The sequence below is a fragment of the Lissotriton vulgaris genome, chromosome 3_1 (assembly GCF_964263255.1).
Source record: "Lissotriton vulgaris chromosome 3_1, aLisVul1.2, whole genome shotgun sequence".
In the NCBI taxonomy this organism is placed as follows: domain Eukaryota; kingdom Metazoa; phylum Chordata; class Amphibia; order Caudata; family Salamandridae; genus Lissotriton; species Lissotriton vulgaris.
The window spans coordinates 1,091,677,766-1,091,697,033 of NC_141689.1; the positions used below are offsets into that span (position 1 = coordinate 1,091,677,766).

The window sequence follows — 19,268 nt, forward strand, 5'->3', positions numbered from 1 at the left end:
CAAGGAAATCCTTACCTTTCTGTTCATATTCTATTTTCATTGTTTTTGATTGTGCAGTTTGTAAGAGGGTATATAGTTAACACATTTTGCAATACAGATATTTGTGTTTGATGTCAAAACAAAAGTAATCATGAGTTCATTGGTACTGGCAGTAGTTCATCCTATACTGGTAATGTATGTGTTCTGCTATCCTTTTTTAAAGCAATGGTATGTTCCCACTGGTCAATCATTAAACACATGGCCTGTAGCAATCATGACGGCTCAAAGAATAACCTATTTGCTTTCATGCATGAACTTATTTTTCAATGTATGGATATTTTTTTTAAATTATTTGTATTATAGATTTTTGTGTAACAATAGAGCAGAAGACAACATAAAGCTATTGAATAGTGTGATCAAAATAAAGTTGTAGTCCAAGGGTATACATAGTGAATGGTCGGTACAACAAGTTTCAAGGAGAACAAAATAGCAATAGGGGTGAAAGATTAATAAAAAGAAGGGGAGGGTTGCTTAACTGAGGGAGAACTGAATAGAAAGTAAAAAAGAAAAGAGGAGAGAAAAGCGGGTAGAGACAGAAAAGATCTAAAGATAAGCATATTACACTTTACGGTGTTAGGTAATGCAAACATTTCCTCACCAACAAAACACTGCTATTGAGAGAAAAATTATAAGAGGAATAAAGCTAACCTACAACATTAGAGGGAGTCAAATGGTCACCTAAAAGGCGACCGAAGCAGAGATATATGAAAACAGGATGATGTCTATTGAAAAAAAGTCCACAAACGTGACTAATCACAAAAAGTTGATCATGTACTCATCTAAAAACGTATTCTGTGTGAAGCGATATGCATCCGATCAGATAATCCCTCGCCATGTTTTAGGGTGTCCGATGATCTAAGCTGCCTGCAATTCAATTCTAACTAATATAAACAAAAGAAGTAAAGCACTAAAGCTACAATTCAGTCTTATATACATTAAGGTAGCAAGCGCAGCACACAACATTTGTGTAGGTCTGCCTGGTGACTTGCAGAGTGAATACTTGAAAGAGCTGTGCTTAAGGGCACTGTTCCTTATATGCACGGGACCCCATTACCTGCCTTCCCTGATACGTGAGTTTTTTTGTGCGGCATATATATATGTGTGTGTGTGTGTCTGCGTGTGTGTGTGTGTGTACCCATATTTTACCACCATATACCCTTACCCACCACTAAACCTCCTAAATCACCCTTACCGCCCTAATGCCTTAGCGACCCCATAACCCTAAAAATATCCTTGCCACCCGATGGATGAGTGAAATCGTAGCTAGATGGATGGCTGGATACATGGATGAATAGGTGTGTGTGTGAGTGAAATGGTTGATGGATGGGTGAGCGAAAGGGTGGATGGGTAGAAGCATTGTTGAATGAGTGAAAGGATGGATGAGTGAAAAAGATGAAGGATAGGATGAATGGATGGATGCATTGGTGAAAGGGTGAGTGGTGTATGAGTGAAAGGGTGAATGGATGAGAGAAAAGATGGATGGATTAGTGATTGAAAGGATGAGTGAAAGGGTAAGTGGAAAGGTCAATGGATGAATGGATTAATGGATGGCTGTGTTGATGGATGAATGATAAATGGATGAATGGGTGGATAGATGATGGAAGGAATGATAAATGAGTGGATGGATTGAGTGAAAGCCTGGAGGAGTGGACAGAGTGAAAGGATTGACCTATGGAGAGAGTGAAAGGATGGATGGATGAATGAAAGGATTGATGGATGGATAGATGTAAGGATGGATGAGTGAAAGAATGGACAGAGAAGTGAAAGGGAGGTTAGATGGGAGAGTACATGGATGAAAGGGTGGATGGATGGATGACTGAAAGAGTGAACGGATGGCTGGATGAGTGAAAGGATAGATGAGTGAGTGAAATGATGGATGGATGAGTGAATGGGTAAATTGAAGGATCAATGATTGGCTGGATGGATGGAGAGAAAGTCTGGATGAATGGATAGAGTGAAAAGGAGGCTGTATGGAAAGAGTGAAAGGATGGATGGATGAGTGAAAGTATGGATGGATGGATGGATGAAAGGATGGATGAGTGACAGAATGGATAGATGAATAAAAGGGAGGTCAAGGAGTGGCTGGTTGAAAGGGTGGATGGATGGATGAGTGAAAGGGTGAATGGATGGACAGATTAGTTACTGTGTCAGTGGATAAGTGAGTGAAAGAGTAATGAATGGAAGTATTAGTGGATGGATGGGTCGGAGGGTGGATTGATTAGTGAAAAGATGGACGGCTGAGTGAACGAGTGGATTGATAGATGCATGAGTGAAAAAGAGGATGGAGTGAAAGGGTGGATGGATGAGTGAGATGGTGGAATAATTTTGCATTGATCTATCGAAACCCAAGCCATTAAAGTCCTCTTCAAGCCTGTTGAGGCTGCTTGTGATTGCCATGTATGCAGGTGTGGCTTATACTTATGTATAGCACAGCCACCATTATCATTCATCTTATGCTATTGGCCCATCAGGTTCAGTCCTCAATGGGTCCATTTACGGTGTTTTTTTCTTTTCTATCTCATTTAATTGTAAGTATGTAAATGTACCCATTTATGAATTTTCCATCTGGGCCCATGTCACAGATAGGGTGTTCTGCCCTAGTCTGCACCATAGTGCACCTGTAACTGGGAGCACTGAGCTCAGATCAGGTCAGTGTGCTCTATCACAAACATGCAGTATCCCCAGTGCATCCGCAAACTTGTGCCTGGCTTGGGGAATGTGCATTAGTGTTATGTGGACTTGCGATTTGAAGCCTCTGGCCCACCTTTCATTGTGCAAGTGACAGAGTGGTCTGCCCTCCCTTGTGGCAGAGGTTCCATTGCAAGTGGGTCAAAACTTGCCATCCTCCTCGCAAAACTGTACTTTGCTTTTAATCAACAATTTCAGATGGTTCAGGAGCAGGCATCTGCAGTGACCATGGTCAACATTTTGCAATTCTCTACCTCCTACAAGGACTGAAGACTTAGAGGTGTATATTAGAAAGTACAATAAATACTCGAATACTCACTTTTCCTTCTAAATGTATTGTGTATAACAACCTCTTCTGTGATCATACAATTCCTTTCTGCTACACATCTCTCCATTATTGTTGTGATGCAACTGAGCGGCTAGGCATGTGCTATGTGCAATTAAAAAAATGAATATAATTGGCAATCATATTTTTCCCTACATATTTGGTTTTTATTTGCTCACTTCTTCGGTGCCTCCCTGATAGTGGAAATAATGTGTTCACACTTTCCGGATATTAACCTATGCCTGGGCATCAGCATGTTGTACTACTGATTTTGGGTATTTTTCACAGTGAAATACATCATGTGTAAAGAGGAATTTATATCCATTTTCTCTACACTACACTCATTGTACTGTGCCAGATAGAGTTTCATGGGGCCAAATGCATGAACACTACTCCATTTTATGTGACTCCTGTCTACTTACTCCTGCCGCAGCTTGAACTTTGTGTCTCCTGGGTTGGATTGTCACTTCCAATCAATATTTCTGAAAGTCCCTCAAGGAGGATCAGATTTTACCTATGCTTCTGCAATGCTCTGGGATACTTTTCTGAGTAAGTTGACCTCGAGGAGAGTTCAACTGTGTTGTGAATTGGTTGCAAGCCCTACAGTAGTCCATAATATTTACATCCTTGTGTGAATATAATCACATTATTCAATGGTGTCTTATAATACTAGAGCAAGGCAAATGTTACACAGGGATTTTGACGAAAGGAGCAATTTTGGAAGAATAAATACATTATTAGAAGCTCTGATCACAGTAGAAGATGTTAATTGTGTTATTCTTGCATTGTCCGTATTACTAAATAAGAACATTATAACGTTGAGAGTTCCATTGAGGACAAATGAGTGACGCAGTACCAATAAAAGCTGTTATAGGTCTACTCCTCCAAAGTTCAATCTTTATGTTTCTCCCTTTTTTTAATTTGTACATTCTACCCTCGGTGGATGAAGTATTCTTGAAGTTTAGATCCTTCTTTCTGCTGAGGGCTATACCGGTTGTTAAAGGCCCTCTTCCTCAATATAGGGCACGGCTCTGGCTTTGGCCTAAAACTTGGGCTGAAGACCTTTAACCACATGGCTGCTGGGCGTTTTCCCCCCCTGTGCTGGAAAATGCCATTTTAGTGGCACCATGACGAGCTCAGCTCGTCATCAGCACACGACACCTTTTGGTGATGACGAGCTGAGCTCGTCATCAGCATCGAAAGGGTTAACAACCAGTATATCCCTCAGCTGCAGGCTATATGGCTTTAGTGTAGCATCTTGTTTTTTTATATATTGGTATGTTATCTTTAGAGTGTGTCCTGCAATATATATGGAATTTTAGGAAGTGTAGCATAAGTAGCATCCTATTGCAGATGCGGCCAGTCCTTCTCCCAGTGTTAAACTCTTACAGTTCCAGCTATAAATATTCCTTAAATATATTTCCTAACATGCAATGTAATTTCACTGATGATGAGGTCCAAACCCACCTTTGGAAAGCACAATGGATTAGGAATTCATCTAGCTTATTCCAATATTAACCTTTTTTCAATAACAATTTTTTTTTAAATTGTCTCTTAAAATTTCACCATGACATGAACAAGAATTATATAAATCTATTTAAGAACTTTTAGCAGTTATTTAGTCCTCAATTGACTCCGCTTGGCAATTGGTCACGACTCGAGACCCCATGACTGGTGCACAGACAAAATATCGACTCCAAAATATCGAATGGACAAAATATCGAGTTAAAAATATCGATAATAATAAAATATCGATTACAAAAATATAGTTGGTCAAAATATCGATTAAAATAATGTTAAAAAAATATCGAGTACAAAAATTTCGACAAAATATATATAAATAGTCAAAGTAAAAAATGTCAATAATATGTAGAAAAAAGGTTAAAAAAATAAAAAAAAATTATTAATAGTAATATAAATTGTAGTTAATGTTTAGGAGCGGGATGTTGGATTAATAGGGGATAAGGGTGGGGAGTAATTTAATAATAATTAATTAATTAATATATGTTTGTAAATATTTTTAATTAATAATTTATTGGTAATTAATTAATATTAGTTAATTAATTAATATAATTTTTTACATATTTTTAATTAGTAATTAATTGGTAATTAACTAATATTAATTAGTTAATTACATTAATTAGAGTTTTTTATTTATATATATAATTTTTTGTTATTGTAAATTAATTATTTGAAAAAAATAATATTAATTATTAAATTAAATTAATTACAGCTAATGTGCTAATATATTTACTTTATTGTTCTTGTGAATTATTAATTAATTGGTAATTAAATAATATTAATTAATTTTGGATAAAGGAGTATTTTTAGGGTTCAGGGTCAGTTTTCAGTTTTTGGGTAAAGGGGTATTTTTAGGGTTCAGGGTCAGTTTTCAGTTTTTGGGTAAAGGGGTATTTTTGGGGTTCAGGGTCAGTTTTCAGTTTTTGGGTAAAGGGGTATTTTTAGGGTTCAGGGTCAGTTTTCAGTTTTTGGGTAAAGGGATATTTTTAGGGTTCAGGGTCAGTTTTCAGTTTTTGGGTAAAGGGGTATTTTTGGGGTTCAGGGTCAGTTTTCAGTTTTTGGGTAAAGGGGTATTTTTAGGGTTCAGGGTCAGTTTTCAGTTTTTGGGTAAAGGGGTATTTTTAGGTTTCAGGGTCAGTTTTCAGTTTTTGGGTAAAGGGGTATTTTTAGGGTTCAGGGTCAGTTTTGGGTTTTTGGGTAAAGGGGTATTTTTAGGGTTCAGGGTCAGTTTTCCCTACTGTTGCACCCACTGGAGTGGGAATAGTAATTTTAACCCCTACGCTATCCAACGCTTTCCCTACGCTTGCACTCTTTGGAGTGGGAATAGTATTTTTTACACTTCTGGTATCGTACGGTAATATAATAGTATCTTATTTAATTATAGTATGTTACTATATATATATGTTTTAACAAATAAGATTGTAAAAAAATTTTTTTTTATATTTTCATTTATTATTTTATTATTTTAAGTTAATGTAAGTATTTTTAGGGTTCAGGGTCAGTTTTCAGTTTTTGGGTAAAGGGGTATTTTTGGGGTTCAGGGTCAGTTTTCAGTTTTTGGGTAAAGGGGTATTTTTAGGGTTCAGGGTCAGTTTTCAGTTTTTGGGTAAAGGGGTATTTTTGGGGTTCAGGGTCAGTTTTCAGTTTTTGGGTAAAGGGGTATTTTTAGGGTTCAGGGTCAGTTTTCAGTTTTTGGGTAAAGGGGTATTTTTAGGGTTCAGGGTCAGTTTTCAGTTTTTGGGTAAAGGGGTATTTTTAGGGTTCAGGGTCAGTTTTGGGTTTTTGGGTAAAGGGGTATTTTTAGGGTTCAGGGTCAGTTTTCCCTACTGTTGCACCCACTGGAGTGGGAATATTAATTTTAACCCCTACGCTATCCAACGCTTTCCCTACACTTGCACTCTTTGGAGTGGGAATAGTATTTTTTACACTTCTGGTATCGTACGGTAATATAATAGTATCTTATTTAATTATAGTATGTTACTATATATATATATGTTTTAACAAATAAGATTGTAAAAAATTTTTTTTTAATATTTTCATTTATTATTTTATTATTATAAGTTAATGTAAGTATTTTTAAGTATATTTTAGTAATTACATTTTCATATTAATTTAATTTAACACTGTTTTTAATAAAGTCGATATTTTTTACAACTATATTATTGTAAACGATATTTTGTACTCGATATTTTTGTACTTACCTGTTTGTAGATACAAACTCGATATTTTGACTGTCGATATTTTGTCCACGATATTTTTGCAAGTCGATATTTTGACCCTCGATATTATTTCAGTGATCCCCCATGACTGTAACCTGACAATGAGGTTGGTTGTATCCAGCCTCGGAACCATTGTGGAGAATTTCTGAGACATTACACTTTCGATCCCCTTTTTAAACTTCTTCTTAAATTGATTGAAAATCTTCAGGTCATAGAAGACATTGTGTTCACAAAGTAAGGCATAACTTCCTATCTACCCTCCGTAGAGCATACCACGCCTTCCTTTCATCTCCTTCAGTATTGTGATTTATAAGAGCCCTGTATCCATTCTATGCAAATTTACCTGGCAGCCTGGAATGCATTTGCACCCATTTTTGATTGTGCAACCCCTTGAATGACACCCATTGCAGATGCTCAAACTTAGTACCTGTGCAATGGCAAATATGATTTTCCTCACTTTCATAGTAGTGTGGCCCATTCAAATGAGTAATACCTTTCCCCCGATGCATGCCATATAAATACAGGATATGCATGGGGAAATTGGCCGTGGAACGACTTGCTGTGTGCTAAGGGCTGACAAATGCAAAAAGAACAATTGATGTACAGAATGCAGAACAATGTCATACATTCACTCCTGTACAGAGAATTGGGATTAAATCCATCGTTTTTTTGCTCACCATGCCATTCCAGTTTGGACCCAGTCATATGCAAATCAGTCTTGACCCTGCACCCAATGGGAACAGTCCAGCCCGAACTGCCAGGCCAGATCCTCCTTGGACTGGAAACAAGCATCCTAGAACCGGTTTTGGGCTTTCAGGTCTCATCAGCCAGGATAGCTTGACGCAAGTGGCATGGAGAGCACGGAACTCACGTCTGGGCGTACCTGTCCCACTCGGGGTGACAAATGCAAAAAGAACAATTGATGGACAGAATGCATAACAATGTCATACATTCACCCCAGTACAGAGATCTGGGTCTAAATCCATCGTTTTTTTGCTCATCATGCCATTCCAGTTTGGACCCAGTCAGATGCAAAACAGTCTTAACCCTGCACCCAATGGGAACAGTCCAGCTGAGGAGTGCCTGATATTTGTTAAAATTTTTAGGGATGACGTGGATCCCTTGCTCACTTTGCCACTGGATTCAAGCTATCCTGGCTGATGAGGGTTGTTAGCCCGAAACCGAAACCGCTCCCAGGATGCTTGTTTCCGGTTCAGGGAATACCTGCCTTGGCAGTTTGGGCTGGACTGTTCCCATGAGGCACAGGGTCAAGGCTGATTTGCATATGGCCAGGTCTAAACTGGGGTGGCATGGTGAGCAAAAGAATAATTGATTTAACCCAGATCTATTGACTGGGGATGAATGTTTTGATTTGTTCAGCATTCCGTCCATCAATTGTGTGTCCTTTGTGTCCTTGGGGCTAGCACAAAGAGAATTCCAGGGGCACTCAGTTGATTCCCATGCAGGGTACTGAGTGTTCGGGTTCTAGCAACCTTCAAAAAGAAGGCACCGGTGACTTCACAAGCAATGTTAGAGAGTCCGAAACCAAATTCTTAATATCTACTCCTGGAAAACAAACCTACCAGGCATCAAAGATGAGCATCAAAGGACAGTCTGTGGCTACTGCACCCACCCTCCTGGGGACATCAGTGTCCATTTCAAAGGTAGGGGACAACTTGCTCAGTAAAAGTTGAGGTCGAATTTACGCTCCATCAACATCCACTCCCCATCATGTCAGGCTGTTTTGATTAATGTCAAAGGGCAACTGTGACCGTTACCCCATCTTGTTGTCGCTGTATTTAAGTTTTCAAAAGAAGGATGATTTACAGGCGTTTGGAGTTTGGATTTGATTCAATAAAGGATGCTTATTTTAGAAACCTTTACTGCTTTATGAAATTATAGATTTACAGTATGTTAAACACCTATGTAACTCAATTGTTACCCTGATTTTGAATGTTCTGGCCAAACTAAACACAGTCTCCGAAATAGATTTGTATCTTTAGGTCCAGATTTGCAAAGGTTTGGTTCCAGGTGTTCACCAACATGGTACTAACCCTGGGCAGCTGGTTTCGATCCATATGATTGGTCAGGGTATTTTTGGGAAAGGCTTACAGCTTGTTTGCTAGGTGTAAAGCTTTGTATTTTCATTTTGAGGGGTTTTGTGGGTAAAATTGAAAGTTTTCTTAGGATCTGTTCACTGTACACCAAGTCACAAATTACTGAATTTTAAGACCAGATTCAAAGTTTTGGGGGGACAGATTAGCGGCTCCATACAGGAGAATTTAACTGAAGTGTTGGAGAAACAATAAACTAGTGTTTATTGTTTCTCCAATACTTCAGTGTTAATTGTTTTACATTCTACAATGGGAAAAGCTTTTCAGCAATAAATGGAGAATATGGGTGTATATGCTTGCAGGCTAGAACTCATCAACCCACTCTAAAATGTTGCAATAAGTATACAGCACGGTGGAAAACATTACATTAATTGAATACTCATCCATGAATATTGGGGCAGGTTTTTTTTATATAGATAGAGCCAGACCATAATTACTAGGGTAACTCTAGATGCCTGTTTATTTGCCCACTTATAAGCACCACAAGTTCTGCTTTGCCCTCTCATGTTACCCATAATGTACACTGTGATTGCTTCTGCTGGTCCAGCTTTCCTTTTAACTTAACTTTCTGTGTTTTTTTCACTTTTGCGTCTGCTAAGTGGTAGTGCCATCCATGCACAATCACTAGACTAGACTTCTAGGTTCTTGTGCTATATTTGCATCAGATTGTAAGTGTGTATGTCAGGATCTTTATTGGATGTGCAAGCCTTTCATATAGATTTTATTTATATGGGATTCAAATCTACAAGATTTCACTCAGTCGCTCAGTGGACCCTGAATGCAAGTAGTAGATCACTATGCAAGTAGTTGGGATCTCGAGGGCCCTTATCGATGGCTCGCAGTAAAGCATGAGTCGGTCACCATTGATTTGTGAGGTCGTCAGTGCTCACTCAGACTTAGAAACAGACTTTCTCACTCAGAGTAGAGTGTTACTTTGGTAATATGGTGACTTCAAGAACTAATGTTTTGGGTAATAACACATATCTTTAAATGAGACAATTAAAGTATATCGTCTAGTCCAAAAAGAGATTCCTCTTCTATATTTAGCTACTTGAAAGGCAAGTTTGTTAACCCGCTTTTTGTATATTAGTGTTTATTATCCAACCACTCTTTAAGTACTCCAGGCCTTGTGTCTTCATTCATTTCTGTATTCATGAGATTTTATGTTAAAAATTTCAAACCTACTGTGAGGTTTCCTCACAGTTGAGGAGAAGGTTCTTTCCATGTATCGTTCTAGTCTCTTTTCATCTCATTCTGTTACCATAGAGATGGTAGACAGACGTATGTCAGCGTGTTACTTGCCACTAGATGCCACTGAAATGTCAAGGGCCATCTTCACCGGCGTTTGAGGATGGTTGGGGTATTTGGGCAGTTCCTCTAGCTAGGCAGGCTCTATCCAACAAGGTTATTTAACTTCCTAGATCTTAAAAGGCAGCTCATTTCACCCAAGAGATCTAATCACTGGCCCCTCTGCAGACCACTTCTAACCGACACCATAATTGCAATCAAGATGATACTGTGGATAATTTAGAATGTAGCCAAAATCTCTGTAATTCCTTCTCATTAATAGGGATGACAGACATTATGTTTAGTAGCCACTGCAGAGTTTGGTTTCAGTGACAGAAAGGTGTCTAGTTATCATTTGTGGGCATTTAAAAAGAGATTTTATATCTTCTTTTCTAGGCTGGCATGATACGAACTGGTGAGGATGAATACTTTATTGAACCACTAGAAAGAGGAAAACAAATGGAAGAGGAAACGGGAAGGAAGCACAAGGTCTACAAAAGGTCCACCCCAAATCATGTTCCCCAAAGTATTCCCACGGACTTCCATGCTAACAGAGGTAAGCAAGCTACAAAGTACATCATTCATCTCAACGTGTTTCATTTTATAATTCCTTCCTTTATGTAAATGAAATTAACTCGTTAATAAAATTATGTTTTCTTTAAAACATGGCCTGTGTGAATTATGTGATGTATGAATGTTGCTTTACAATCTGAAAGGTCCGGGGCCCTTGTCCCATTAATCTTTTACTGAAAAGTGAGATTATGATGGATTTAACATGGTGAATTTATGTAGAAATGTTGATTGTCTGTGGATGAATGGGTGTGGTGGTTCCTCCCTTGAAAGCCCACAATTGATATTTTGGTAGCTATTAATGCTGTGTTGAATTCTGAGACTGGTTGATTAAGTCTGGCAGACTGCTTGTGTTGTGGAAGTAGTTGGCGTGATATCAGTTAGTGTGGAACCCCTGCTGGGGAAAAAATAGTTTGAATTATTTTTGACTTAAATCGATTTGGATTGACAATTACTATTGCTGGACAAATGCCTGGTTGACCTGCTGCATCAATGCCTCCAAGGTTAACAATGACAAAGTTCCTAACATGTAAAAGATGTGCAAGACATCTACTAGACTCAACCATCGATGTCATCAATGATGCTAAAAGTGCTCTTCTCCATCAGAACATCTGAGCACAGTGGTGTTCACAGTGGCACATTTGAGGGGGACAATGGGCTGAGCCTAGATACCGGGATGCAGACTCATTCTGGCCAAACTATTAATGGCTTCCACCTACCTGGCATCATGAGCTAGGGTAGGGCTCTCTAGTAGATAAATGTCTCTAAGGCTATTAGAATATTCCTCCCTTAGAGGCAGAATGTTTTAATTTGTAAAACAAAGGCCTCACAGAGCTCAAGGAGGTTGAACAAACATTGGAATGTTCAGGGGTGGCCATAGGCATGTGCAAGCTGTACACCTGCACAGGGCCACCAAACCCCAGGGGCCACCACGCCAATATATATCCTTAATATAATAATCCTCTGAGGATGGATACATATTTGCGTGGCGGCACCTGGCAGGGATTTGGCGGTCTCCGGCTCTGTTCCACTTCCAAACACCCAGATCGCCCCTCTACACTGGCCTCCGTGCTCCGCCCCGCCCGGACCCCCTCTTCCAGGGCCCTCTACCTACGCTCCCTGCCGAGGGCCGCCATGAGTCTTGAGCCGCCCCTAGAATGTTGATACTCCGGGCTTCTACCAGCCATTAGATACCTGGAGCTTTCCATTGTCTTCAATGGAGCGCTCAACATTCAATATTCTAATAGGGGTTGGTCTACAATGATGCTTCCTACAAAGACGATGATGCTTTATTCTGTGCACACAGTTGAAACGCTGCTAAAGAGGGCTGCTGGTGGAAAATTTCAGGAGATGAGTGAAATGAATGTGGCCAGAAAAAAAGAGCAGGCATGAAGAGGATGCAGACCAGTTAATGATCGGATGCTCAGTTCAGGTTTTCCTAACCACGTTATCTTCCCAGAATAGTTTTCAATGGCCAGAACGTTCCATTAGGGAGAATATTTACAGACATTTGATGTTAGCTGGTTAATTAGAACGTTTTCATAGCACCCTCAGAAGCCGAGTTTGTCTCATGGCGCTTTTGTTAAGGTGAATATGTATCTGTAGTATACGTTCCTTTGCTAATATTCAAAGATTTCACTTTTTTTGCCATATGCATACAAAGTTATTTAATTTTCTAATGGGACATGATAGGAGTATTGATGTTGGTTTTTTATTTAACCTTAAATTGCCCCTGTTTTTCAAACCATGGGCGGTTGGCCCATCTGCAAAGAATTATTGCTACAGTTTGTAGACCGAGGCTTTCTTTACATTTGTAAAATCTGGAGGAGTCGAGGGACTGGGGAACAAATGGCTACTTATTCTGACTAACACTGAAAAAAAGCGAAAGCAGATTTTGGCAGCATTAGAAAGAAGGTTTTTTGTGCTGTGCAGGCGCGTCTAGAGGTATGTTAATGAGAGATGTATATCCAAAAGCAACCACAGAATGTCTACTCACGGAGTGACACCTCATAGTGAGGCCTCGTTTAACAAGTGCAAGCGCAACATTTGAGTTTAAAAGGCTTAAGTTTAAGTGCTACTCCAGTTGCACCAAAAATCCAAGCTACCGTTGGGCAGTTAGTAAATGATACAAGGTAATGTGTGTGACTTAGAAATTGAATGTTTGGTAAAAAGGAAAAGAATTAAGGAACTCCTTTTTGGGTTCAGAGCCATTTATAAAAAAAAAATATGCTCATATTTATATCATATATTGAGAAAACAGTTTTGGCGCCATAAAAAATAAACATTTCATAGCATAACACCTATGCCTTGATTACGAGTGTCTTGTTATTTTGCTCTGCCTGCACAAAACATTATTTGTGCAAGGATCACAGTAACAAGTCTTGTGGAGTTTACTATACCCTATAATTACCAGGTTTAGTGGAATTATAGCACAGGGCAGCACAGCGAGTTGACTTGCTGTGCTTGCCTGCATCACAAGGTAAGGGCAGGAATGGACCGTATTAATCCAATATAGTGCATTCCTATTCTTTCCCCCTGTGCTGGTGCCGTTTCGGCAGCCTAGCGCCAATGGAGGGACCGTCCACCATGGTGCAAGGGTGCCTCTGTTACAGACAGGATTGTTTTTTTGCAGGAAGGGGTAACTTCCTGTCGAAAAAAAATCTATAGAGGCATTTTCCTCTTTCTATGTTCTGCAGCACACATAGAAAGAGTAAAAAAAAACGAGGAGAAATAAACATATTTATCCTCATTATGCCTCACCTGGGGGGGGCGTAAGATTTTGATGCATTACCAGGTTTACAAGTCCTTGCAAATCTGGGAATTTGTCTAAATCCATGGGAGTTGCCTTGAAACACCCACTGCAACACCCATGGAATGCCTCCCTTGGGCAGAGTAAGGCAACACAGCGATTTGTGCTGCCTTGCAATACTCCATATTTGTGAAGCCATTCAAAGCCATGCAAAGTGGCTTTGCGTGGCTTCATAAAAATGATGGAGAGATTTGCTCTGTGCATGTACCGCATTGTGTGGTGCAAACGTGATGCAAAGCCCTCATATATATGCCCCTAAGATTTTTTCGTAGTTCACATATTTTCTGACCTGTAAGGTTGTCTTTTAAATTCATGGATAGTGCTGATAAGTAAAAATAATCTTTATTGTTTGTCATCTGTACATGTGTGCTCATTGGTCCACTGATTCATTATGACTAGTGTAATAATGTAATAATATTTAACTTTGGAAGGGACAATTGCGGTTTTCATTCAATATGGGATATTGTTAGTATTAACTATAATTTTATGGGCTTTTTTATAAAAAGAAAAAGCATTCTTGGCTTCAAATTCTGTTCCACTAGAAGCTACCAAATACACCCTTAATGGCTTTACACAACTACAGGTCTTGCACCTTATTCATGCATTAAACAGGTGCCACACAAAATATCAAACTCAAAGACTCATGGAAATTGGCAGAAAAGATCAGAAAACCCTCATAAACAAGAACATATAGGACTGAAGTAGGGACACTCAATAGCAGGGAATATTGAGGGACAGGAGTCTGTTTACAAGGAGCCTTGGGGAAAGGGTAGTCTAGATAAAATACTTTTTGTAGACAGGGAACACAGGGACAGGAGAAAAATAATGTGTGGCTTGAATAACGAAAGACTCAGAGGCAGTGACGACAACAGATATAATAGGGTAAGAAAAGACATTGTCTCAAGCAAAAGGAGAGAGGGAACATGAAGTCAAGAGTCTTCTTATCACTTATAAACTGGATAAGTGGTAAATCACAAACACAAAAAAAGATGTCGCAAAAAAACTGCACTATGAACACTTTTTCAGAACCACACAGGGCATTCAGAAGGACACAAGACCCATGCATTACACGTATAGAGACAGCACTACCATAGTTGACATAAGTCATGTAGCAGTCTCTAAAAAAAGGACACAACCCTCCCGAGGGCTAATCCAGGACACATCTAACTGTCACAGTGTTAGTCTACTAAACCACAAAATCTACCTACCTACAAAGCACTTTTGAGGGGATAAACCTGACTCCATGAATCACATACCCCACATTTTCTCAGGCCAGGGAGTGGTCAATGAAACACCCGCCACAAAAACTGATTAGCAAAATCGACATTTATTGGATATTTGCTTTCCAGCAAGAACCAGGAGTGGCAGAAGGCCACATAATTACCAAATGCTGCACTATGCAAAAATTGCATGACCTAGCATAATCTGGATCTGGGACTTATGAGTGACAACATGAATCAACAAGCATTTACAATGCAATGGTCTCGGCAATATTATAGGTAGAGCTATGGGCATTGCTCATTATTTTTTTTTCTGTATCCCTAAATAAATGGCATTGTCATTTGTATTGGCAATAGCTTATTTGCTTGCATATGCGAGACCTATTGCATTAGCAGAGAGAGAGTGAGGTAGTGAGATAGAGAGAGAGAGTGAGGTAGTGAAATAGAGATAGAGTGAGGTAGTGAGAGAGAGTGAGGTAGATAGTGAGTGAGGTAGTGAGATAGAGAAAGTGAGTTAGTGAAAGAGTGAGTTAGTGAGGGAGAGGGATGTTTTGAGGTAGTGGGATAGAAACAGAGTGATGTTAGGTAGTGAGATAGAGAGTGAGGTAGTGAGAGAGTGAAAGTGAGTTAGTGAGATAGAAAGAGAGAGAGTGAGGTAGTGAGAGAGAGTGAGTGAGGTAGTGAGTTAGAGAGAGAGTGAAGTTGTGAGGTAGTGAGATATAGAGTGGGGTAGTGAGAGAGTGAGGTAGTGAGATTAATAAAGCTGAGTAGTGAGGTACAGCGAGTGAGGTAGTGAGAGAGAGAGTGAGGTAGTGAGAGAGAGTGAGGTAGATAGAGAGTGAGGTAGTGAGAGACAGAGAGAGTGAGGTAGTCAAAGAGTGAGTTTGTGAGGGATAGTGTTGTTAGAGGTAGTGAGATAGAAACAGAGTGAGGTTGTGAGGTAGTGAGCTAGAGAGAGTGAGGTAGTGAAAGAGATATTTAAAGTGAATTAGTGAGATAGAAAGAGAGTGAGAGGTAGTGAGATATAGAGAGAGTGAGGTATTGAGTTATATAGAGAGAGTGAAGTTGTGAGGTAGTGAGATAGAGATTGAGGTAGTGAGTGAGTGAGTGAGGTATTGAGGCTTTAATAGAGTGAGTTGTGAGTTAGTGAGATAGATTTATTGGAGTAGTGATGTTGAGAGAGTGAGGTAGTGAGAGTGATAGAGTGAGTTAGTTAGAGTGAGTGAGGTAGTGATGGAGAGAGAGTGAGGTAGTGAAAGTGAGAGAGTGAGATAGCAAGAGATAGCGTGAGGTAGTGATATAGAGAGTGAGGTATTGAGATAGAGATAGTGAAGTTGTGAGGTAGTGAGATAGAGAGTGATGTAGTGAGAGAGTGAGGCAGTGAACAACACAGGTGACTTATTAGATGTAAATGACGCTAATTTAAAAGAATGAATCCAGAGGGAAAACTCATAAAACAGATGAAAAAACAATAAAGTGTAAAAAGGAAACAACTCTTAGAGGCAAGAGCAGTTAGAAGGGTTCATGGAAAATGAACGTCACTGGGCTCTTAAACGGATGGGTGCATTTTTAACTCTCATAATGTAAAGCCTATTGGGCTCTCTTGCTTATTATTTAGACAAGCTGGGCATCCGTTTCTGCAGTCCCTTCAAACCACTTTACTTTGTATGTTGGCCTGGCTGGCATTCAAGATCTTGACCTGCAAAGCTGATTTTTTGTTTACATCAAGCACTTAACTACCCTAACCATCATGCCAACCACGTAAAAAAGGTTCATGATAACAAATGGTGGAGATCTGTCACGGATGGGTGGGGGTGCATGTCTGAAATAGTTCCTTTGTTTGTAGTAGGGGCATCCAACATATGGTGAGAAGAGCCAGAGTTCCACATAATATTAACAAACAAACATATGTTAAATCCAAAATAAACTAATTTTCATGATCACGGATTACCTTGAAACCTGGCATGGACCTACACTTGATTCCCCCGGATTAAAACCCGCGAAACACTTATCATAACAGTAGATTTACATACTGTACACTAAACCATACCGCTTAACCCCAATAGCAGCTTTGAGGGTGGGAGCCAGACCTCTGTTGCACTGTTTACATCACTAAACCTTTGACCCCAGACACATCACCAGGAGTGACATTACGCATCCTTTGCCTCAACCACAAGATATGAAGTCATATGACCGGTCACGTCACAGGAAGTGACATACAAATTTGTTGGTTGAGCTTCTCGCCTCCCAAGACAGCCAGAAAAACTGCTTGGGGACCTGCTGAGCTAAAGACCCATCTGACCACACAGCTGGCGCTATAAAAGCAGACTAGTAAATGTCCCAGCTTCCCTGCTTCCATCAACAACATGTGCCCTGCTTACTTTCTGGCTGTGTCCCTGCTACAACCATTAGACACGGCCTCTTGCCCATAAATATTAGCAAAACAGCGCCCCGTTACACCTCTCTTTTCAAATCCCACAAACATAATTTGAGACACCCAAAACATTTCGTTTTGCCCAAGACAAGCTTTTCACTGCGCGGCACCTGGCCTACTGGCTTTCGCCAACGCTTTCTTTATGTCCCACAGTATTTAAGTTTTTTAGTGTTAGCTAAAAAAAAAAAAAGCTTTCCTCAGGAAGAGCACTGCTGGTATTCTAAGATGGGATTGATGAGCAGGCGGCTTTCAAACAGCCGCAGCCCTCCCAGACATCTCTCGGCCCCCGCGGCGTCCCTGCAGGGCCCTCCTCTGATAGGGCTTCCTCCGGTTAGAGCCCTCCCCTGATAAGGACGTGTTATCAAGCTCCAGCGCGCGCCTCACGTAAAAGGGGCCTTGTTTGCAGCGAGGTGTCCCCCACAAGAGTCTAACCTTTCACACAAGGCTTCAAACACGCCCTGCGCGCCAAATCTGCACAAACAGCAGCCCGTTCTTCACCACACTGACAAAGCCAATAGTAACATGTCTTTTACATATGGCTTGGTGAAGAGGCGCACTGTATGACGCCCAGCTGGTCGGTGTGTCAATAATGACGGTCTATGGAAGCCGTGTGTGGGAGCATGCAGAAGGAGCATCCGTGTGAGCCGCTTGACATGGGTCTTCTCCCGTGAAAGGCTCTTATAGATCTCCCGCGACTTTCGCTGCTGCTCGGCTTCGCGGGTATTAAGCACACAGTGTGGAAAGCAGACGGAGAGCACAGAACGGGTGGACAGGAAGTCTGCCATCTTTGCAGAGCTTAATGCGAGGAGAGCTGCAGCGGAGGGGGGAGGGGAGGCGAGAGCGCGATGGAGGGGAGGCGAGAGCGCGATGGAGGAGGGAAGGGTTGCGAGGATGAAGGCAGAGCACGACGGAGGAGAGCTGCGGCGGAGGGAGGGAGGGGGACACACACACACACAGGGATGGCATGCTAAGACGATCCACCCCGGCGACAGCAAAAATACACGGAGAGCGGGAGGCGGGCGGGAAACGAGCTGAAGGCAGAGCACGACGGAGGAGAGCAGCGGCGGAGGGAGGGGGGGGACACACACACAGGGATGGCATGCTAAGACGATCCACCCCGGTGACAGCAAAAATACACGAGAGCGGGAGGGGGGCGGGAAACGGCGGAAGAAGGCGCACAAAGGGAAAACAAACATGAGCTTACTCACTGCGAAGGATAGAAAATGGCAGACACAAGCTTCTGTTTTTTTCGGATTTGGGGGCGTGTTCGGTGCTCAAAAGTAGGCGTGGCCAAAAAGTGGAAAGAAGAACGCTGAACACACCCCCAAATCCGAAAAAGACGGAGCCTATTCTGAGAGACAGTTCTCTCCTCCAATGGCTGGCCTCCATTTAGGAAGCCAGCCAATGGAGAACGAGCAAAAAGAGGGAGGGTTAAATGCAGCACTCTAAGAATCATTAATTCTCCGACTTCCGGTTTCTGCCTTACGGCAGAACCGATAGTCCTCGACCTAAAAATGTTTCACTGGGGACCTCATAAAAGATTTATTGCGCATGGTTATAAAAGACAGGAAACATGCTGCTTTATATGCCCCATGTTGTACAATTTAGTTGTGAGCATGAGACAGGGACCCTATGTAACCACGAATATCATGAGAAAGAAGACCTTCTGTACATTTTGTGGCAAAGAAATTTCAGCCAACCACAACAACACTGACCAGGAATAGTTGAGTACCAGAGGAGAACAGCTATATCCACAGGTCTGTATGTGACAAATTTATCTCAATTCAACTCAGAGTTAAGGTAGACCTATGTGCTCATGACTTTTTTATGACACTCACCATTGCTGGACGGGCTGTTAATTTGGTGCCATGTATGGGCAACAAAGGCTCTGTTAGCCACGGTGCTTGCCCCTGACATCATAAACTGGAATCACTGGCCAATACATGTTCCTCCCAACTCACCTGTACTAAAGCTACAAGGAATACTAAGTCTATCAAGATTATGTACAGCAAGACCCATTTACCCCACAGCATGCGTACCAG

General features: G+C 40.8%; 1 protein-coding gene across 1 annotated transcript in view; it reads left to right on the forward strand.

Moving 5' to 3' along the window:
• ADAMTS3 (ADAM metallopeptidase with thrombospondin type 1 motif 3) overlaps positions 1-19,268 on the forward strand; it is a 702,179-nt gene that overhangs the window by 304,744 nt on the left and 378,167 nt on the right. Inside the window, exon 4 of the mRNA XM_086961556.1 lies at positions 10,590-10,749. Coding sequence (XP_086817682.1) covers positions 10,590-10,749 — 160 coding nt within the window. The remainder of the gene's footprint in view (positions 1-10,589; positions 10,750-19,268) is intronic.